The following is a 23,665-nucleotide window of genomic DNA, read 5'->3' on the forward strand; positions in this document are numbered from 1 at the left end:
CCTATCAGGACACATGATGATCCATCTTGCTTTGCTCTCATGTGGATTCTCTGGAGGCCTTCTTTCCCCTTCTGAAGCCCCTGACAGGAGATGAGAAGGAGGAGTAGGAGCAAGGGGGGAGGTGGTAGCAGGGGGGCTGACTTAACTGTAGATCAGCTAAACACACACTGGAGTCACTAGGCCTCGGCCTCCAGACAGCTAGTTACAGCTGGATCCTCTCTACTTCTGTCCCCAGCTTACAGCCTGCACACAGACTGTGTCCAAACATTTTCAGGAAAATAACAATGTCAAAGACTCAGGTTTTACCTTTAAAGCCACAGGGTTTTATGCCTGCTCGAGTAAACTGTTTGTTTGCTGATAGTTTTGTGTTGTTTGTCAAAGTTAATGACTCTAATGCATGTGCTTCAATAGAGACAAAGAAAATGTTCTTGGTGTTCTTCCCTTGAACAGAAGGGAGAACATCTCTTTATTGACTTTGAATAGGATATGAAATTTAAACTTTTTGTGAATTTACTGAAGTTAAGCCAAAACATAGATACATTTTGGTTTGGGTGCTTTTGAGATTTTTCTATTATATCTTCCAATAAAAGGTTTCCAACCAGAGAGATGATTTGCTTTTCAAATACCAAGGCCCATTTTCCTCTTTTATGCTTGTGTATATTCAGATGAAATTCAGATATGATTTAATTCACATCAGTATTTCTGTACTTTGAGTGAAGAAAGTCTAACTCAACAGCCTGTGCTAAAACTGCTTGCCAACAAGTAACTAACACACACACACGATGAGCTGCACTGCTAAATAGTTGGCAAGACAGAGGTTTTGCTCATATGATTCATGCTACACACAGCAACTTGGGCCTTCTTTACGACTGTATGTTGTAAAGTGCTCCTTTCTGTGTCACACTGGAAAATTCAATGTATAAATAATTTAAATGTTTAAATACTTTTTGTCTCATTATCGCCTGTCATTATCACCGGCGGAAAGAAGCCGGTACTTCCACATGCTGCTTATTGACATAGTTAAGTGTGGGAGGATTAATGATGCTGACAGGTCCATTTACGCCTTTTCTACATCTGGATAGTATATGCAGTCAGATTACTGTCCCTCACTCAGGCTTCTTGCTTGTATTCACACTTAGCTTAACGGTTTCTGATAGCTATCCAATCTGCCAAGAAGTGTCTACATGTAAAAGGGCTATTGGAGCCATACGCTGCTATTTTTTCTATGTCCTGTTCTGCTTCTTTCTGAATGTCAGAACAGGTTTCCCCACTTTCCCCTCTGTACACCTTCAAGGGGATGATTGAAGGACAAGGAAGCACTGACTGAATTGTACATGACTGGCAGTGCAACATAAAGGTTGATGGGTCCCTGCAAGTTTCTCTCTTTTAGTTCTCTGACACCCCTCAAATTCCAACTTGCTGTGGATTTCTTTGCTCACCGCTCACAATAAACAGTACTTCGAAATAATGGTTGGTTACAAGCCAGGGTGACTAGTAAGTTAGAGGAACTCTGCTGTTTTCCAGTATTTGTCTGGTGTTGATTTCCCACATTTCCCCCCCACTTAATTTTACTTTTGCATGTCCCCCATTTTCTCTCTCTCTCTCTCTCTCTCGTTGGATATTCCAGCCGCACAGCAGGCACTGGCTTTGTTTACAGGCTGTTGTGGTAACTCTTTGATTAACTAGGCCCTGGGGAGTTAATAGCTATTACAGCTAATAGGACAGTTAGTCTAGTCCCTGCTGGAGAGCTGGGGGAGGGATGGTTGCTGTAATGCACACTCTTGAACCTTGCAACAGGAACTGGTGAGCCACAGGTCTTCCTGGTAGATCAGTAGTATTAAGTATTAACCGTCATGTCTGTGTTTGTGTGTGTTACAGCAACAGCTGGAGGAGGAGGCTGCAAAGCCTCATGAGCCGGAGCGGCCCATCTCACCGCCACCCAGTGAGGCCAAGCACCGCAGCCTGGTGCAGATCATCTATGATGAGAACAGGGTCAGTACTATACACACACACACACCAAATGCTCAATAGGTAGCACACTATTCAAAAGTCAAAATGACCTTGCTTTTGAGTTTGGTTTCACTTGATCACATATGCAGTGTATTCATTACCACAACTGAATTGAACTCCATGGTTCAGTGCAATTTCACTGGGCTGATGCAAGATAACAAATTAAACTAAGCCCGGCTCTGAATACTCTCTGGTGCCTGGTATGGTTATTTGGTTCCCATGTCAGGGACAGGGCAGCTTGCCAGTGTTGGAGATTACCTCATGGTGTCTGTAAGGTAAATGAGTTGGCCCAGCAGGTACACCTTTGTTGAATTAACCACAAAGTCCCTCATTTTACCATGACCACAGCCACATGTTGTGTGCTTCTTTCATCACATTTCGCTCCGAGGAGACTCGTATTTGTTTGCAGAGGATATTTTTTGGTCTTGGAGATCCGTCATTTTTGTTGACCTTGTTTGATGTAATCCTCAAAAACCCTTGTCAATGAAAGCAGATTGTGTCACAAAGTATTCATCTCCTACCTCAATCTCCCAATCTTCACTGTCAAGCGAGGCAGAACTCTTGCCTAACAGAATAAGCTACTAAAGGTCAGCGTAGCAAGCATGATGAATCACAGACGTACACATCCACACACTCTATGAGGTGTCACAGACGCACACTGACATAAATCTTTGTCCTTTATCATCTGTGCAGGTATAGAAACATAATCATTCTTTCAAGAAAAGAAAAGCAGTTCACCCGAGAGGTCGTATAAAGCTGTTTGGAAGTGTTAAGTTGGTCCCGGTCACAGCAATCATTACATGCAGTGGTGCACTGGGCAGAATATTACCTTTTATAATGGAGTGATTCTCAGTGCTCTCAGCCCCCCTAGTGGTTAAATGCACAAGTCTCCTTTTTATTGGAATTGGCATTTAAACCAGGGAACTCCCCTCACACAGTATCACACCCCACGTTTAACCTCTTTGAACAAACCCCCTTTGGGAAACTAGGAGTAATGTTAAAACCTCACAGTTCAGAGGAAAACGGCTCTTGAATGTTTTGAACAGCTTCCCTGACAGATTCAAAGCAAATGATTTTTAAAGAAGGGCAAAGCAGTGTAGAAAAAGTAGAAATCCAAGTGGAGAAGCTAGTTTAAAACCCACATGTTGGCAAGCAAGCGTTCACCCTGCTTAAGTGTCATTGAGAAAGAGACTAAATCCTTCACAGTTCTTGGAATGGTGCGGTGACACTTTGCTCTAACCTGCACATATCCTTCCAGATAATCACCAAAATGCCCTGAGAGGCCCTTTTAAAGAGAACACCACCACAGCACAGGGAGTGTCCTTCATGACTCGCTCCCTTGCGGTCACCAAGCGCAGCCAAATCACAGCACTTGTATACAACAGCAAGACTCTGCAGATTGCTCAAGACTCATCTGAAAGGCTAGTTTAAGAATGACTCACAGCTTACTCCACCATGTAGCCTGACCTCTGTAACACTTTCCACTTCCCTCTGACTGGCAGGATGTACTCTGGCCTACTGCCTGCCCCCTTAACCTCGCTATCGCTCTCTCTCTCTCTCGCTCTCTCTCTCTCACTCTCTCTGTCTCTCTCCCCTTTACCCACACTAACCTCATTGCAACAGTGACACTGTAGCATTTACTCATCCACTCATATTCATATTAATTCTTTTAATCACTGTAACATTTATTATTTGTTAATCCCTTATTAATGAACATTACCTAGGTCCCATTTACACATTTCTTACACAGCAGCAGTTTGGCTAGCTAGCTAGCTAACAACTGTCCATAATCTAACAGACCACCTGCATGGATGGTCTGTGAATGTGAATGACACAAATGTTTTGCTCATCTTCACGGCCTCTCGCTCTCCCTGTACAGATCACTGCTCTGTCACCCACACAGGTAACTCAGTGGTTGGACTGATCATGAATGTTAAAAAATGCTTTGACTCTCTGTCACCTGCCTGTACAATTGTGATAGTTTTAAGTTGCTGGAGCGGCTTTGCTAATTTTCAGTCTCACTTCAACCTCTTTTGTCACAAAGACAGACCATGTCCTCCTCCCATGCTTTGGGAGGAGTGAAGACTGGGTATGCACCTTGGAGAGACGGAGACATTTACATTTTACATTTACATTTTCAGCATCTGTCTCCAAAAAATTGTTAAATGTATTTAAGCGTGACTTTTTTTTTTTTTAGTTAGGTGTCCAGTCTGCCCATGGCACATGAACAGGTTATATTTAAACAGGGCGATAACATCGCATTAAAGCTTAATGTTACATGTCAGGCCTGTGGTGCGCGTATATATTGGTATGTGTGTTTAAGCACCTGGCTATAATTACTTCAGCTTCAGCGGGCCTTTTTGAGCTGGTGTCACCGCGGTGTCGTCTGTCCCCTCTGGGCTCAGTGTCACCAGCTCTCTGACAGGGTTACAGCCGCATTTCTAGCGACAAGCCCATTGTCAAACCCCGGGGATGGCTCAACTCAAGTTCACTCTTCTCATATTTGGGACATCGCAGTCATGGACACAAACACAAGAAAAGACAGCCCCACTGAGACTGCATTATTATAATTCTGTTGAGCTGTGCTAAATCCTCATGTCTGTGCCATATTGACGTCCTTAAAGAGCATTCTCTCTCGCTCTGTTCTTTCTTCGCCTCTCTCTGTTTTCCATGTTTTTCTCTCTCCGTTTTCTCTTTAGGGGAGATACGAATCATTTGTAGTGTTGTGATTTTAGTCACAGAAGCCTCGACTGTTATTTTCATAGGTTTGTCCTAAGCTCAAGTTCAACATTTAATTTCAGGGATCATGTGATACGCCGGGGAAAATGTGTTGTTGACAGCAGGCAGCTTGTACAACAGTACAACTGCTATGCTTTACAGTTTATAATGCCACTGCCAGAGCAGCAGTCCTGTGTGCTGCCACAGGGAGGGGGCATGATTAAAGTAATGGAGCAGCCTCTGTACTTGGGTCTTGTGATGTGGTTATGTGTGTGGATCAAGAGGGCAGTTCTCTCAGTGTAATTAACCATACGTTTAGAGAAAAGGTAATATTGCATCTTATCCACCCTCCTCTCTTGATTGCTAAGTTTGTCATTTCTAGTATTTAATGTGAAGCCACACTCCAGGAGTTTTGAGGTCAGTATCATGCAGCCTTTTTTTTTTTTTTCGGATTTGCTGAAAGAATCGCGGCCTGGAAATGAAGAGAAATCCTTGAGCTTTCCTACTCCCTAAGGATGAAAGGCTGCTTTTAATAATTGCTGCTCATTAACTGCTCCTGTAGTGAGCAAGCTTTCTGAGGCAATACTCTGCAGCCTGTTACACCTACTCACTGGTGAGGAAGCAACAGGAGTGAGGGGGGAAAAAAAAAGCATATCAATGCAAAACAACTTAAGGAATAATAATAGCATCATGCCATTGTATTTGCATTTGAATGTTATGTTTTAATAAGTGTAAATGTAAATCATCAGTGCTTCCTTCTGCCTCACGGAAACCTAGAGGAAATGAACAGGGCACTTTTAAAATGAGAGCCATGTCTTTTGGCTTCCCTCACAGGTGACCCAGTTGGAAGCCTGTGTTGAGTCGAGGTAAGCTGTGTGCGTGAGCTCCTCTGGGGTCTTACTTCCGAGTCTGTTAGCGTGAGTCTTGCATAAACTCAGGAGTAGATCCCAAACACCTCCTGTGTTACCTCCACAGTGAAGACCGAGTGAAAGGGACAAGGAAGCAGCATGACATGGTGGGCGGTGAAAAATAAAGGTTGACACGCACACTCGCCACGCACACGCGCCACACACGCGCCACAGACACACACACACACACACACACACACACACACACACACACACACAGGCAAGTTGTCTCTGTTATCACCTCTGAAATTTCTCCCACATCTTCCTCTCCATCCACCCCCCACTCCTCTCTCTCCCCCCATACCTCCATCCTCTCTGTGAATGTGTCAGTCCTGCCAGTCTCACTGCATGGCCACTGAAGGAAATGAAGTGAGATGGAAAGCAACGGACCATGTGGTGTGTCACCAAGCAGGGTCTGTTTGATCGATGAAGCGGAGAGAGCATACAGAGCGGAATGAGGAAAAGAGTGGAGCGAACATTGAGAGGTGTAGTCTGGGACACTGCTCATACATTTGTCTGCTGGAGCTAAATATAAATGTATGGAGGAGCAGAGCTGCAGAGAGGTCATCCAAAGACATAGATGGGGGTTTTTTGCTGCCCATCTCCGTGCCCCAACACCTCTCCTTTCTTGCTTAATGGTCCGTGCCAGGAGCTTTTGTTTTAAGAGGCTGATTGTTGTAGGTAGAGAGCTGGAGGTGAGATCTTTCTCTGTCTTTCATCAGATGTCTCTTATGAGATAAGCACCAAAGCCCTTTAGCCCCCCCCCCCCCTTTCCCTGTTTTTTTTTTTTGCAATTTCTCTCCCACTCACTTTCTATTCCACTCCCACTTCCCTGCCTGCCTGCTCCTTCTCTCTCTGCTCAGGGGAGGTGAGTAATCTTTTTTTTTTTTTTTTTCTGGGAGAGGAGAGAGGGAGCTGTGGCCCAGCTTGAGATAAAAGCTCTAATAATAGTCAGTGCATCCATCTCTCCATCTAATCATCCATCCACCCATCCATACATCCAGGATTCCGTCCGTCTGTCCGTCCGTCCCTCCGTCCGTCCAGCGAGCAGTGTGGTGTAGCCTCTGTGATCAAGTGAGCGTGCTCACTGCGTTGCCGTGGTGATGACAGAGGTGCAGGCAGCTGGCTAATGTACTACTTATGTTTGTATTCCCTCACCAGAAAAAGGCAGAAGAGGCTCACAGGATACTGGAGGGACTGGGACCCAGGGTAGAACTGGTGAGTGGAGTCTTTGATTTTCATGCCTTTTCTGTGTTATTCTTTGTCCCACTCTCATGTCTCTGCATTATTGACATGTGGGAACATTTTTATTGAGGGTCAGGTTTGAGAGATAAAGGATGTTAGGGAGACACAAGGAGTGAGAGTGAAACACATGATGTCCCCAGCACTGGTATAAAATGAAGTAAAAATATTTGATTTCTGTGCTCAAAGCTCCATTAAGCAATGTTGAACACATTGATATTGAACATTGAGTAACATCAGAAGGCAATATGAAATGTTTCTTTTTATCCAAACCCACTGAGAGTAGAAACAGAACCAGGCAGAACAGTTACTACATTTCCACAATCGGGACATTTTTCTCTGATCCATATTCAAAGCGTCTCTTTGATTGCAATAATACTTTGTTTTTGTCATATATTCTCACACATACTGTATCTGTCTGTTATTCTAGCTGTCTGTTGCATTAGATCGAGATATTGCACTTCTGTCAGTCAGAGCTTTGACTCACTCTTGTGATTTGATGACCATTTATGCAAAAACTGAAATCCTACATTTATCTGTGGCTAGGTCAGAATCATATTGAAGAGATGCTGGAGTGATTGTCAGTCATTTTGACCTTCATGTGTCTTGCTGTTGAATTTCAGCTGTTTGCAATCAGTTTCAACTGAAAATATAACTGATCCTTTGATCTGCTTGTTTCTTCTCCCATTCCCAGCCTCTGTACAATCAGCCCTCTGATACCAAGCAGTACCATGAGAACATCAAAATGTGAGTCTGTTGCTGTAAATGTCTGAACTCTTATACATGGAGAAATGTTTTACATAGACCCACTGAAGGATACAAACTGCTGAAGAGATTAACTGTTGGGAGAGGAGCTCACCACAGATCTCTAAGACATGTGTTATGTATATATATGTTTAAGATACAAATGTTTTGTAGGGAAATACTGTATATAATCATTTTCAAATAATGCATTTGAAGCCATAGTGATGGCCTTGAAAATCAAATACCAGAGCAAACCAAGCTCAAATTCACCAAACAATTCTGATTGCTGCAGTCATGAGAAAGTGTAATAGGACAAAGAATGTTGAAGAGCCCCGCCTGTTATTGATTGTATTCATAGGAGATATTTGTTTGCTCAGAAATGTAATAACTTTGAGCCCATATTTAGGGCCATGAAATAATATCACTGGTGCATATGCTGTTGTATAACATCCTTGTATTTTTTTTTTTTTAATTCTCTGTAAAGTCCCCCGCCCCTGTGTTGGCTGACTGCAGAGGGGATGTGAAATTATCATTATTTAAACATAGTAATGAAACTTACTGGACTAAACAGGTGTAACGAGGGCAGCTACAGACAGTGAAAAAAATAATGCAGATGGCTTCAGGAAAAGGAGGTGCACTGTCAGTGAAACTGTGCTAAGCTAAGAAAATGCTATTATTTTAGTTCTGTCAATTGAGTTTGAATGCATGTCTATAATAATGTAAGTGTAGTGTCAATTTTTTTGCCTTCATTCATCCTGAATTTGACACAGGATTAAAGTTTTTGAGTTTTCTCCTATTTGATCTTCAGTTTAATTGAAACTCTGCCGTTATTTTGTTGTGAGGGCCTTGAATTTATCACTAGAAGCTTCAGTAATTTTATATCACAGAATTTATTTTTGTACACTTTGGAATATGTCTACCAGCTGCGGTCTGTTAGCTACCACCACTACTGAGCTAACAAGGTGGTGGACATGGTAGACTTGTCTTAAGTCATATTTATATTGTTGTCACACAAGAACAGGCTTTAGGGGCGCCTCGGTGGCTCACCTGGTAGAGCGTGTACCACATTGTATTAGTCCTAACTGCAGCAACCATGAGTTTGAGTCCGACCTGCGTCCCCTTAGTCATTCCCCCTCTCTCTTCATTAGCCTTTCCTGTGTCTCTCTCACTGTACTATAACAGTAAAGGCAAAAAGGCTAAAAGATAGCTTAAAAAAACCCAAAACAAAACAGGATTTAGGTTACAAATCTGCATCACTTGCGTAGGCCGATGCAAAGGTATAATAGGTCATATTTGAAGTCTTGCTGCTAACAGAGCTTCAGCTGTGCTCAAGCTAAAGCTACATTGGTGAAAAAAACAAAAATGCTTCTGAAAATGGACTAGAATGACCATTGATTTCATTTTTTGCCTCCAATATTATGACATGAAATATTAACAGCAGACTGCCTCTCTCAGCATCCAAGGTTGCATTACGTGAATGATTAATAAATCATGTCAATTTTGTATGTAAGTGGGTATCTGCAGTTCGGGGAGTAGAGAATACACAACTTTGCCTGCCATGTCTATCAGGAAGGCTTATGTGCATCTGTAATCTTTTAAGGACCATAATTCACCGGGGCACTTCAAAGGGTTGCAGGAGGGTTATAATAGCTTGTCTCCACCGTTGGCACTGTGTTTCGGGCACAGTGGCATACCACAAGATGTATCTGACCTCTTAGCCGCACACTGCTCTGTCTTCACTCCTTTTGATCCCTGCACCGTTTGATCAGTATTATTGCCTCAAAGCAATTAACTGGAAACTCTCCTCTCTCCCTCCGTGTGTGTGTGTTATTAAATACCACTATGTTGCTTTGAGCCGGCACAATTGACTCCTTTGTTTTGCTAACCGGTTTGATAACCTTGGCACTCATCCCTGCCCGGATAGATGAGTACCAGTTCTCTGTGGAGTGCTCAGCATCTGAGTCTCCATCCCAATTTGTCTCCTGCGCACACAGTGCTGTTACTACTCAGCTGATGATAAATGCAGAGTGCCAAAATCAAAGTTTGAAGTCTGAAGTGTGGTTGTACCACTGGAGAACATCTGCCCCAAGTGCGTGTATAATGAGTCTTTCAGCCATCATGTTTTGGAGGTATTATGCCAAATTACAGTGTTCTCTGATATCTCAGAAATGGCACAGGCTTAGAGCAGGACAAAGGAAACCATTGGTAGGGGTTCAGGGCTACTAATCTTTCCCTTTGCCATCTGGTGTCAAGAGGACAATGCCATCTCTGTCTTTAAAGGGCTTAATCTATTAAACCTGTTTTTGCTATACCAAGTTAGTTCTCGCCCATATGCCACAGTATGTGTAGATATCCACAGCATCTAGCTGGATTTGGCTGTGTTTATCTATCTGCAATGGCTTGGCTTAGTATGTGTCTGTTTGTATGTGTGGGTGTGTGGGAGTGTTTATGTAGGCTGGGGGTTAAGGCTGTTTAGATTTAACTTGGGTTTGTTATTGCAGATAACATGTTTGGGAAATGAAGAATGGATCGTCCTCTGTGTGTTTATCATCCTAAACCCTAAATGTTGTCATGCTATCTTCCAATTTTCACCAAACTTATACACCATGGGTAGCCCACTTCCTCGTCTTCTGTCCTTGCCTGTGACCTGAGGGACCCTGCGGCTCAGCCGAAGTGACTAATGTAGAATAAGATTACATTAATCAGTGGGGAACGTGACCTTACAACTGACAGATTAAGTGTCAGGAATAAAACTCTGTCTTGGAGCAGAGAAAGAGACAAACTGAGTGGCTGCCTAAGGAGATTACTGGCCCTGACCTTTATTTGAAGCACTGTGGCTGGCTGTTCCCAGCCCAGACAAGTTTTATAAGTTTGGCTCCCCTCGCTGTCCTTTCCACCCAGAAGCAAGTTTGAGTTTATCGAGCGGTGGCATACAAGGACAAGCATTGTTTGTGTTTGTGTTTGTGTTTGTGTGTGTTTGTGTTTGTGTGTGTGTGTGTGTGTGTGTGTGTGTGTGTGTGTGTGTGTGTGTACAAGTGCTTTTTTTTTTTTTTGTGGTTTATTTATTGGATAAAGAAGTGAGGCAGAAAAAGTTCAGCAGGGAGAACATGTGTACCTACGGATCTGGAGAACACAGATCCTTAGATTAATCATGTGACAAATGTGATGAAAGCCAAAGCATTCTCTGAATTGAGTGTGTTTCCCTGAATGTGCTCACCATATGCCTTTCTGTCTATTCCTCTGCCCCTCTGTTTTCTTCATGCCTCTCTGCCTCCAATCTATCAGAAACCAGGCAATGAGGAAGAAGCTCATCCTATACTTCAAGAGGAGAAATCATGCTCGTAAGCAGTGGGTAAGTGGAGAACTCAATATTTTTGACTCTCTGCTGCTGGGACTCAGCCCATGACCGATGACTAGAGTGAAACTGTGCTGGGTGCATCTTGACGCGAGTGGCCATTTTAGGCAGACCGGAGAGGAATGGATCTGTCAGTACAGTGACTGTGCCCTGTGGAAGTGATTGCTTTTGAAAAACCAAAAAATAATCTCACCTACTATCACCTGAAAGAAAAACCTAGATTTTCTTTAATACATCTGCCAGCCACTAAAATGAGCACTGTACAGGGTTAGTAGCTGCTCTTGTCTGCCAGTGATTGAGCGAGACTGAGCCAAAGAGCATGACTATAAATAAAGCAGAGATCAATGGGGGGGGGGGTTCTGATGCTGGAGCTAGATGGACATCTTAAAATCAACTGTCTTGACAGAAAATCATTATTGCAAATCAAGTCCACAGTTTTACCATGAAATTTGCGCGTATCCACATGTGAGGATCATGGCTGTTTTTAAACTGCTTCTAGCCTTGGAGATGGTGCCGTCAACAGCTGCCCCATAGCTCTGCATTTATTATGTATTTCAGGTTTATGTGAGGTCAGGAAGAACCGTTTTCAAATGCAGCACCTTTATCAAAAGCATGTGAGTCACGGCTGAGCGTCGAGTCTGCTCTCGTGTTGCGTCTAAGTGGGGGAGGTAGCTCCTCGTGGGCAGAGTGCGGGGAGACATCACCTTGTGGTTTACGAGCCTACTGAGGGTCGTGTCTGCACCAGGGTTAATGGTCTGCTTTACAGCCTGCCTGTGAGGAAGCTGGGAAAACAGTGGGCTGTCGTCTGCCACAGCCATGGCTCAAGGCCAGACCCCCCCCATAGAATAGCAACATATCACTTTGCCCCCTCTTGACATGTAGAGCTGCATGATGGGAGACACCAGAGAGACTGAGAGCTAAGGAAGATTACTGAATATAAATGTCGAATGTTAGGACAGGCTGAGACATCACTGCTTTTTGAGCGATGTCTTTTTTTTATTGCTAATTCTTTTAAACGTTCAGACTTTGTGGTCTGTTAGTTTTGTGCCTGAAAATCTAAGGTAAGACTTAGAAAGAGATATTGTGGATTGAAATGTTCCCCTTCTCTGTGCTTCAGGAACAGAAATTTTGCCAGCGCTATGACCAGCTGATGGAAGCCTGGGAGAAGAAGGTGGAGCGCATCGAAAACAACCCGCGGCGCCGAGCTAAGGAGAGCAAGGTGCGGGAGTACTACGAGAAACAGTTCCCAGAGATCCGCAAGCAGAGAGAGCTGCAGGAGCGCATGCAGAGGTGAGATTACAGGATGGTTCTCCCTCTCACAACATGGAGTCCGTGATTGTTCAACAGAGTAAAAGACACAGTTAATTTTTGGAACTGACTTAATCACTTCCATTTGTTGCCTAGTTACTGCAGTTATGTAAAGAATGAATGTGGATTTATTTCATTGTGTAATGTAAGTGGCTCAATTACAGTAATGAGTGGGTAGTTTTGAGTGACGGCTTCTCTGTGTTTTTCCTTTTGTAGCCGTGTTGGGCAGCGGGGAGGTGGGCTGACGTCGTCTGCAGCTCGCAGCGAACATGAGGTTTCTGAGATCATTGATGGAATATCGGAGCATGAGGTAAGCTCCACTGTTATTGTTGAATTATGTTATGTTAAGATGGTTTGCCCCTCGACTTGCTCTTTGGCAACTTGTCGTGCTCTTGAGCTTTAAATGACGATGTTGGCCAGACATCTGGATGTCTGATTGTTTTGAGTCAAAACTGGCACCGCTGCCAGGAATGAAACCTGCGGTGTCTGTGGTGTCTCAGTGATAATTTTACACTATAAAAGTGCAGGGCTCCTGTAAATTTATTTATATGCCATATGTGCTTATTTTCTAACTATGTATTATTTTCATTATTAACTATTCTATTGATTATTTTGAAATGAACTAGGCCAGGTCTGTATAAAATGTTATTGTCTTCTTTATGCAAAAACATGAAATATCATGAATATTGTTGAATTTTATTTTCTGAAAACGGTAGTCAAGATAATAAAAAAGGCAAGCAAAGCAAGAATGTCAGGTCAAAAGTCAGGGGAGATTTTATTTATATATCCCATTATCACCAATTAGGCTCAAGGCGCTTTCACAGTCTATACAGCATATGACATATGATTAAATATGATATGACATGTCCATAGACCATTGAGTCATATAATGAAAAACTCTTGACTAAAAAAAACAAACAAAAAAACAACCTTTTAACAAGAAAAAAGAAAGAAGAAACCTCAGGAAGAGCAGTAGAGCAGGAAAGGGATCCCCCATCCTGGACTGATAGACATGTAATGTTTTCGTGTGTATAGAACATTCAAAGTATGGACAATCAGGATATCAACATTATAGCTGGTAAACATACTGTACATGAAGAAAATGTTCCAGGATGAGGTCAAGCAACTTCCAGGTGCTGCCAAAAGATAAGACCTGAGCCACACAAACTCTCCTCCACCATGAAACGCAGCTCTAGCCTTTTTAAATCACTGCAACACAGTTCTCTGTCTGTGGCATATGCCAGTAAATATTGTCACATACCACAGCTGTTCTACTGGGTTAGCCTTTTGCCACTGTGGTTCCACTCACAGATACCAGCTCACACTGAGGGCTTGTTCTCAGCTGCTATGTCATTGGAATATTTGCGATAGCTAAGTTAGCAGGGCTAGCCAAAGCTAAATACTAGCCTTTAAAGGCCACCACAGCCCAGCGGCAAGCACAGCTGCTTTCCATTGAAATGCTCCCAAAACTTTGATAGTTTTTACTGCCTCTTTTTTTATGGTCTAATGTGAGCAGTCAACACATAGCGTCAGCTGCTGGTGCAACAGTAATTATTGTTCATGTACACATCCACATTATAATAGTTCCATGATGAATCTTAGCTTCGAGGGAGAGTATGGTAAATGTCAGCATGGGCTTCAAAGGCTTCCGTCTAGATTTGGCTGCTTTTGGTTTCAGCATCAAAAGTGTCGGTCTGGACTAAGACAGCATTTCTTTGTAGTTATTCGGGCCCTCTGAAGCAAATTATATAAATAAAACTGGTTTGACTTGACTTAAAAAATACCAACCAAATTCATGCTGTTTGGGCTGACAGGGTTGCCATAGTTGTGCTTCAAAAATTCAAATGTTCATAGCTCACAAATTTTAAGCCCAGTAGAGAAAAAATTATGGTTGCCTAATCTTACTTATTATAGATGTTAAAGTCAGCATAGGTAGGGGATTTGCAAGGCCTGTGGTGTCAGACTCCTACAATGTGAGGCACTACTCTGTGTTGAGGATAATTGTGTTCATGACCATGATATCCACTGCTCATGTCAGCCTCGTCCCATTAAGCTGATCTGTGTGTCCAGTTTGATTATCTTTCCTCATTTCAAGAAATGCTTTCTAATCTCCTGCCTTCTCAATGAACCAGCACTTTTCCTTTACTCCCCTCCCCTATATTTGTTCAGTTGTAAATCGCAGAGTGACAGTCGTAGAGAAGTTTACATTTGACAGGAAACATGCTTCAGCCTGTTGAGCTAACGAGACACCCTAAAGTTCCTCTCCTGTCTTGTGAACTCTGTCACACTTCAAAACAAAGCATGGCACCACATCAGGTTTCATATAGTGCATATCAGTATAAGCACGGTGTTGTCAGATACTTTCCCTCTCGAGACCAGCCCACTTACCCCAGGATCTCGGCTTCTGTGTTTGCCATTTGTTTACGACAGAACACAGAGAAGCAAATGCGACAGCTGGCGGTCATCCCTCCCATGCTGTTCGACGCCGAGCAGCAACGCATCAAGTTCATCAACATGAATGGACTGATGGACGACCCCATGAAGGTGTACAAGGACCGGCAGGTTATGAACATGTGGAGCGAACAGGAGAAGGACACTTTCAGAGAGAAGTAAGCAGAACACTTCAGTAAAGTCATGGTGGAAAATATGATTTAATCTTCTTTGAATAGAAAAAATATCTTCTTTTATCTGTTTCCCAGCAGCTAGACTAGGATTTGTTGGGCAAAATACACTTTAAAAAAAAAAAAAAAATCTTTGACAACATTTTGGCTTTAGGCATTTTTGCACCCAGACTTATTACATTAAACTCTTTAATCAAAGAGAATTTATCAAATGCCACATTAGGTTGTAGCTCCACTCTTGTTTATTAGTCAAAGTGTTTCTTTTTAAGCAACAACAATAAGTGTGTGTGACAGATAAAGGGTCAGTAAGTTGTGGGTAAGGAAGTGAATCTTCCCCTTTCGTGAGAAGCGAGAGGAGGCGTTTCAAGCTGCCAAATCAAATTAAAGCCACACAGTAAAATCAGTGCTTTTAAATTCTACCCACGTTTGTTATCCCAACAATTCTGATCCAAAACATACAGTAAAATATTTGATCATTAAAGACTGTCCAGTGTCATATTTAATAATTGACGGAGTGGATTTGTTCTGGTTTTTTTTGTTGTTGTTTTTTTTGCATCAGCACTGACGTTACCTCCTCAGCCATTCTCTTTGTGTTATTCTGTGATCTTTTAGAGATCTTCAGCAAAGGCCAATGATTTTTCAATCATTCCATTAGCATATCACTAATGTTTCTTTGCTCTGCTCCCACAGGTTCATCCAGCACCCCAAAAACTTTGGTCTGATTGCGTCTTTTCTGGAGAGAAAGGTATTCTTTTTTTTTTTTTTTTTTTCAGATTTCTTTTCTTTTTTTTGTTGGTGTTCTGTGACATCTTGTCTTAGGAAATTACTGTTGCTAAATGACATATCTTTCATGTTTCAGACGGTGGCAGAGTGTGTGCTGTTTTACTACCTGACCAAAAAGAATGAAAACTATAAGAACATTGTGCGGAGGAACTACAGACGCCGCGGAAGAAGCCAGGTATTCTCACCCTAGAAAAGTCACAGTTCAAAAAGACGCTCAAGGCCCAATGATACAGCAAACCTTGAAGGCTTGAAAATGTGAGGTGCACCACTCTGTTTTTCTTAAAACGAGAGCTGCACAGTCAGAAGCACCGGAATTCTCCTTTTACTACCATGAGACAACAAAGACGTCAGCTAGACGTCAGCTACTGTCAGTGATCTAACTGACTTGTCTAGACCTACCTTTACATTTACTCATTCAGCAGATGCTTTGATCCAAAGCGAGATAAATCTTATGACAGTAACTAATACCCTTTTCTAGATGAAGAAAAACTTGTTTTCCATTTCAGTCATTACACTTGAGGGCTGATGCCATTCTCTGCTGTCAGACAGGTTTGGCAAGAACACCACTAACCTTCCCTTATTTTTGTTTTATACAGTGAAGAAGTTGCATTGACATGTTTTTTGTGGGGAGTTGTTGTTGATCTTTTAACTTTTGGGTGCACAGGGTGTTCTGCAAGACACACAGCGCAGATAAACGTGATGTATCTGGCGTTCAGATACAGCATGCAAAATGATTTAAACTACTAAAAGTGGGGCATCGTGTGGGCAGACTAGTGAGGTAGTTCAAGCCATAAAACACCAAAGGTCACTCAGTAGTGCTGATCAAGTGCCACGATTTGCTCAACCCCTTGTGTCAGCACTATTTCCATACTGACAGGTTTTTTAAACACAGGCAATTTGCTAATGAGATCCTAGTTATTACTTTAGCCCCGGATCAGGTGCTACCTGCTAAACTTCATGGTGGTGGGTGCTAATGAAATGGCACATAAATTTACTGGTGACCTTTTCCTGTGGGTCTGAGGATGGTGTCCCCTCATCTTTCCTGAAGAAGCTGCTGCTCATTACCTGGCGGGTTGCTCCACATCTCCTGAGTAGCAGCTAGCACAAAAAGCTCACAGTCACAGAGGGAGGTGGCCGCAAAGGAGGAACAGAAAGTGCAGTGCTATATGTCAGCATGACTGCAAATGCTAATAGAGATTATTTTTGGATAGTGGAGAAATGGTGAGAATAAGTAATAGCTTAACGCAAACTTTAATGTGTTTCCAGCCTCTCTGGATCTAGCTGAGGTGGCTGTTCTGTTGTCTCCTTTAACTACACTCTCTGTGGGTCTGCCCCTGCAACAGCTTGGTGCATGTTTAGATGCAGTGCTAACAGATCTGTACAGTTAGGGTACATAGAGATTATTAGGCTGATGATGCATCTGGGGAAAGCAAAAGGAAAAAGCGACGCACATGAGGCTGGGAGGCCATTAAGTGCTATTGAGTTATGGCTTCTATTTGTTCTCAGTCTGAGTTAATTTTGCAAGGGAGGGAGAGGACATTAGTGATATTGTGCAAATGGAGAAAAAGAGTGTGTGAGTGAAAGGTGCATTTTGACGTTGCCTCGGCAGAAGCCAAGGACAATGTGTCTTTTTTCTCTCTTTTTTTCGAGCATATATGTCATAAAGAGATCACCAAAGGTTCATGTTCTCTGGATGAGGATTAGCGCAAAGGCAGAAACTGCAAATACATCAAACAGAGCAGAAGTTCTTATCAGTGTGAGTATATCTGCTTTGTCGGTGTTCAGCTGCGTTTAAGGTTTTTGGTCAGGCTGTGTGTCTGTTCTCGTCTGAACTCTAACCCTAAAAGCCCAGACAGGCAGGAAGCTGGTAAGGAAGTGGTTCTGGGTGCTTAAAGAACTAAAGTTATACAGCAAAATGTGCTGCTGTAATTTCGGAACTTTCGTATCCTGTTTTGTTTTGTCGGTGCATGAACATGAACAGGATTTTTTTTTTTTTTTTTCTTTTTCTTTTTTTAAGGTTGGTAATTGTTCTATACTTTAAATAGGTGAAACCAAATCTTTGGATATGACAAAGAGAGGAATCATTTTATGTTTCTATGTTTTTGTGAACACCGCGGTGCGGTTGTTGTTGTTGTTGTTACCTGATCAGAAAACCAGCCACGGCTGTAAGAGAGGTGTCATCGTCTGCAGCTGTGTGTGACAGAGGTACATTTCTATCTGAATAATATCTAAGATATCAGATCTGCCACAGGAAATGCGACTTCACTCACTGACTGCAAACAAGTGGAAAATACATGTGGTGAAAGGAGATAAATTATGGAGAAATACTGGAGGAATCTACTTCAATGACAGAAAACCAGAAAACAACCACCACTCATCAGGGGGCAATGAATTGATTATGGTTCGCTCTCTAGTTAACAAAATTTAAGTACTACACACAAAATGATTTTTCCCTACACAAACATGCAGAGACACACTTCAGTGGTTAGTGCGTTTCTTTTTCATGTTTGTCCATCCACACATCTAAGGTGTACAGGTTACAGGAGAGGTCGCGGTGTTTGTTTGTAAGTCTGTGTATCCAGTTACCTGGGATCATCTTTGTAACAGAGCGCCCTGTTGTTGCTCTGTCTCTCATCGCAGCATGGCCAGCAACAGCAGCAGCAGCAACAAGTGAACCGCAGCAGCCAGGAAGAGAAGGAGAAGGAGGAAAAAGAGAAGGAGGGAGAGAGGGATGAAGAGAAAAATGAAGCTGAAGACAAGGAGGATGGAATGAAGTGAGTCGCTTTTTAAATCCTGACAAACACTTAATGAAATGTTAAATGTCTAAATGTAAAGTCTAAACGATTTGTGCTGCCAAGATGACTTTACTTACTGATGCGCTGACAGATTGGGAAGAAAAGGTTGGAGCCGAGTGAAAGTATTTCCGCCACATTGTCTGAGCCTGAACCTGTAGCAGCTGCAGTTATCTGCTAAAACTCTCCATTTCTCCAACACACAATTTTTTAGAATAGTTCCAGGTCAGGCTGCAGCAAATGGAGTAGGAGTAAGGTTTGGCGAGGGGGAGCGGATCTGGATATCCAATCATTCCGTAACCCTTGAGCTCTTACTCCCTCACCTCCAGCAAGACTTTCCACCTACGGCAAATTCAAGAGTCCATTCGTTCTCCCTATTAAAACAGCTGTTTTCCTGTTTATGCTTCTCCCCTTCCCCAAAGGTTGCCAAGTGTCATTTTTAAAATTCTGTGCTTATTTTGTTAGTCTGGGGGGTTTTTTGGTGGGGAAAATACGTGTTGTGATTAGCCTAGCTGTCAAATTGAATTGTCGATGTGTAGGGAGGAGCGTGTGTGTGTGTGTCTCTCTCTCTCTCTCTGTGTGTGTGTGTGTGTGTCTGTCTGTCTGTCTGTGTGTCTGTCTGTGTGTGTATGTGTGTGGAGGCAAGCGGGTGGGCGCAGCAGTGGTGAAGCCGGGCTTTTCAGGCACAGAGCCAGCAAAGGATACAAAACAACAGATGGAATATCACTGCTTTCGGTTGCCTGAAAATTAATTGATGAATACAGCAGTCCATCGCTGTATCCATGCTTTATATTATTATATCAGCTGAGGCTGTCCACTACAGCAGTTTCAAGTAATGGCAGGTCATATTTATGAGCAGCCTAAACTCGAGGATGAAGCATTGCCTTACTGCCTTGCCTGCTCTGAGGCGAGGCCAGGGGACTCCGTGACTCCCAGCACTCCCTGCTACCTGCCTGTCTCCCCTGGCACAGCTGGCTCGCCTATATTTAGTGTGCCCCAGCTCCTCTCATCAAGATTAATGTAGCGGGGGGAAGGTGAATGGAGGAGCAGAGCGTTCAAACTCACTGGCTGTCTCCTGGCATGGCGTTGTGCTGACACTCGATAAATTATCTGGCAAGAGAAAGAAAGAAAGAGAGAGCACAGGCCAGGTGTCTCTCACTAAAGCCAATGCAGCGTAGAAGACAAGAGCATTAGGGACAAGATGGTGATGGATGTAAAGTTTAGATTTAAAATTTTGGGACTGACTAAATATTTGCATCTCAAAAGATTGGATTGGTATTATTTCACTGGTGAGATCTCCCTACTCCCATTTCTTTTACATTTTATTGTCATGTTATGTTTTTTGCTAAACATGAGGTGATATATCTTTATGATTTTGAATAATACCCTACAGTGTACAGTGCGACCTGCAAGTATTATCTCAGTGGCACATTTTTTGTTGCTAGCTCAGTACTTAAGCACATCGTGTCTGAAATGAAACAATGATTGAGGTTCAAGTGTCATCTTTCTTGTGACGTGTATGTTTGTTTACAGTTTTTATACATTAAAACTGAGCTAAAGTGACCATATACAATATTTGAGTGTAAATAGTATGTGACCTTTAGTCATCAGCACACAGTTGCGCTTACTACAGCCATATTCATTTCATACTCGTGTCAATGGTTTTTGCATTTAGTCTGATCTTCAGCAGTGAAATACATGCTCAGTTGGATTAAGCACATTTGGTTTGGTAATAAAAACACAGTTTTCTGTGTCTAAACGATTATTATTATTATTGTGATAAAACGCTGCCCCAAAATTAGGGGCTTTTGGCTCTAAAATCGGTGATCCATCACATGTACACATTCAAAACACCCTGTGTGTATCTCTGGCTGACCGTGTTGACGTTTCTCAAATGCAGGGATGACACCTCTGGAGAAGACGCGGAGGACAAAGAGCCCACTGTCGCTTTCAAGGGTCGACGCACAGCCAACAGCCAGGGCCGCCGCAAGGGCCGCATCACCCGCTCTATGACCAGTGAAGTGGAGGAGACCACCACACCGCCCCTCAACAATGAGCTCGGTCAGTCTCAGTTGTGCTGCACCAAACTACTAACTTTTTGCTCCTCTGTCTGTTAAAATTTTAGCATGCAGGACACTGTAAACTGTTATTTGAACCACTGTAGTATACCTGATAATCACACAGACATGACAAGAAACGTTATTTCATATTCATCGTAAAGGAAACTTGTATGTTATTTAGGTCAAAAATAATGTGCACCTGTCAGGAGCAATGAAACAATAGAGAGGATTTAAAGGTAACCTACCACCACAAAGATTGACTTTTTCACCTTTGATGTAGCTGTGGTCTCCTGTCCCACACCACAAGAGTGCACTATTGTTCCTTTTGTCTTCATTCACTTATTCACATTCAGTCTTGCACTCATTACTGTGTAACAAAGGTGAAACCATTAACTGGTATACTGAGAAATCAAACCAGTGAAAAACTGTTACTGCATGTGACTGCTAAGTCCCATCTGTCGGCGAAAGTATTATTTAAGGACAAAATACTCGGTGTCAGCAGTGCCCCCCCCACTTAGCTCTTTGTTTCCTGGCAGGTGGTAAGTTAGCCGTACACACACCAACACTCTTGCTGCAGGCTATGAGGGATTTTTGATGTGTCAGCAGTTCCGTGTACATGCTGCAGTCGCTCCTGCAGCACAGGTTTTAGTCACAGGGAATCCCCAGGTGACTCGGGCTGTAGGGGCTCTCAACAACAGCCCCCCTCCGCCACTGTTTGTTCTCCCGCTGGCAGCAGTGCTAGCCGGCTCACTGTGCCCTTCACAGGTCCATATAGAGGACACATGAGCACAGGCTCCTGCTCCGCTGTCTGACACGTAGGGCCAGGGTCGGCCTGGCTTGGGGCCTGTGCAGGGATTGAAGCCAGTTGTTATGTCTATAATCATTAACTGACTTCTCTCCTTGGATTTCCTGCTTCCTCCATCTAAAACAAACAGTCCCTAGTGACCCGTGCTGCAGTGCCTCACTGGCAAAGCAGCACAAGCTACCCTGCCCCCCAACCTCTTATTCTTTTTTCTTCTCTAATTTCTCTCTCTCCTTCCCTTCCTCTTGTCAGTCACTCCCTAACTGACTTTGTGACAACTGCCCACTCCCCCTCCTCCTCCTCCCGCCTTCTCTAACTTGGTGGTTCTCTATTTTTTTTTTAACAGCCAATCTGGAGATGAATGAGAGCTCTCGCTGGACTGAAGAAGAGATGGAAACTGCCAAAAAAGGTAATAAAGAATAAACCTTTCCTCTCCCCGTGAAGTGTAACTTCATCGCAGTTACTTTGCACTATAATTGAGATACCAAAGGAGAGAACATTAGCAGCGGATCAAGCACTGTTTTTTCGAAAGCATAGACAAGTGATGCGGCTGTGACTTCCTGTTAGTGAGGCAGCCACTGCCACGTGCTGCTGGGTTGTGTCTATACGTGTATGTGTCAGTCTGCCTGGACTGGGTCTGTTGCTCTTTGGGGCTGTTTCCTCTCTCTGGGTCAAGGCAACCTGTTTTTTTTATGAAAACAGGCTGTAAAGTCTGCCTCTTATCAGCCAGCCCCTGCAAGTGCAGCAGTCATTAACTCAGCTTGTTTATTGTCTCTGACTGAAGATTACCCAGAAGCCTATGGCTGATTCACAGAGGTCGCTGACATTGCCCATTTTCCTCGTAGCAGTGCTGTGCTGCTGCTGTGTGAATGTGGTTCACAGTGTTTTGCGTGCAGTGCATGAGTCTCAGTTGCTGATTGAATGAGCTCCTCAACCTCAGTGTTTTCTGATGTGTAGTACTCTTTTGATAGGGATTCCCCACTGATCTGCTACAGCAGACTGACAGTCTGCAACTTATCTGTTAGAGAGATTCATCTTAATATTTGTCTTTTGAATCAAAAGTCAGCCTGAGCTGTGTATTTAAATGCACCTTTTTATAGGTGTTTTTGTAAATCTTGGTCTCAGATGGCTGAGTACTGTCTTTGCAATGTCAAGTCTTGCTTTCTGCACATGACTCAACTCAATTTCACTTCAGCGCGGCTGCTTTGTGGCCAGTTGTAGATGATGTGTCATCGTGCTTTGTGCGACTCTCAGTTCTGCTTCTGAAGAATTTAACCTGCCCTTCCCTGTTATCAACAGGAGGTGATGTGCCTCTTGCAAGCAGCTATCAGCAACTTTAATGTGATATTGAAACCACATTAACTCTACAGGAGTTATCGCATCTTTCTCGTCCTGTATGCCTGCGTGTGTGGTGTATTCTGCAATTTGGGGTTTGTGTATGCGGGCAGGTTGGTGTGTTAAGGTTTTATTTTGTGATAACTGGCGCTGGTCTGGCTTGAACACGGTCCTGTGTAGTAATCCTGGTTAATGTCTTCAGTTCCATTCTCCTGCAGTGGGATTAGTGGGGGGCTCCATCCCAGAGGATTAGCCTGGCAGCTCGGTGGGAGCAGGGCTTCTATGAAGGGCTTATGTAACCACAACCGCACAGTCCCAGCTACAGTACCAACGGCCGAAGAAGAGGAGCTGCTCTTGCCATTTTTCATCAGTTCTAACAACCGCCCCCTCACCTGCCAAAAGGGATTCCCCTTCAAAGAACTCAGACACTCCAGGATCATAACCCCACCCACCCATTTCCTCATAGAAATGAATAAGCTTGTCAAGGTGCTCTCCCTTGCAGGTGCTTGACATGTATGTGCTATAAAGAGGCTTAGGTGTCTTGATGCTAATGTGTTTATGCCCTTGAACTAAACAGATCTGAATAATGGCACTCGTAGTGCCTGGCAGGACATCGGCGTTCCAGCATGGCAGCGCCAGCCAGTGCTGCCTTTAAGGATGGCATGGCCGCACTCGGAGACAGATCACTCTTGTTTTCACTGCTCATGAAGACTGCTACCTGAAACAAGGGACAGCCAATCTTTGTAAAGCATCTCTCTTAAACCCACCAGCTCTGCCTAGCCGTGTGTGTGTAAGATATGTGTAGCGTAGCTTGTGTCTGTGTGCACTTGGTCCGAGCTGTGTGTGTTTGCATGTGCACCCTTCTTGGCTGGCGTTTATGTAAGTGCACTAATCTGGCAGGCTTTGCTTGGGTGCAGGCAGGCAGGCAGCTGGATAATGGCCCCTGCTCTGCTTGCTGGAAGAACCCATTTAAAGGAGCAGCAAGTA

The 23,665-nt window shown here is 43.3% G+C and overlaps 1 protein-coding gene across 1 annotated transcript in view; it reads left to right on the top strand.

The window, feature by feature from the left end:
- ncor2 (nuclear receptor corepressor 2) overlaps nucleotides 1–23,665 on the top strand; it is a 65,038-nt gene that overhangs the window by 14,111 nt on the left and 27,262 nt on the right. The window contains exons 5-16 of the mRNA XM_087170330.1: nucleotides 1,879–1,992; nucleotides 6,798–6,854; nucleotides 7,573–7,625; nucleotides 10,908–10,974; nucleotides 12,095–12,267; nucleotides 12,502–12,595; nucleotides 14,716–14,894; nucleotides 15,597–15,651; nucleotides 15,766–15,864; nucleotides 18,330–18,463; nucleotides 20,382–20,542; nucleotides 21,690–21,752. Of these exons, the coding sequence (XP_087026456.1) occupies nucleotides 1,879–1,992; nucleotides 6,798–6,854; nucleotides 7,573–7,625; nucleotides 10,908–10,974; nucleotides 12,095–12,267; nucleotides 12,502–12,595; nucleotides 14,716–14,894; nucleotides 15,597–15,651; nucleotides 15,766–15,864; nucleotides 18,330–18,463; nucleotides 20,382–20,542; nucleotides 21,690–21,752 (1,249 nt within the window). The remainder of the gene's footprint in view (nucleotides 1–1,878; nucleotides 1,993–6,797; nucleotides 6,855–7,572; nucleotides 7,626–10,907; nucleotides 10,975–12,094; nucleotides 12,268–12,501; nucleotides 12,596–14,715; nucleotides 14,895–15,596; nucleotides 15,652–15,765; nucleotides 15,865–18,329; nucleotides 18,464–20,381; nucleotides 20,543–21,689; nucleotides 21,753–23,665) is intronic.

Source organism: Seriola lalandi, unplaced genomic scaffold, assembly GCF_002814215.2.
Source record: "Seriola lalandi dorsalis isolate HSWRI2012SDOR001 ecotype SW California unplaced genomic scaffold, Sedor1 jcf7180002054945, whole genome shotgun sequence".
NCBI classification, from domain to species: Eukaryota; Metazoa; Chordata; class Actinopteri; order Carangiformes; family Carangidae; genus Seriola; species Seriola lalandi.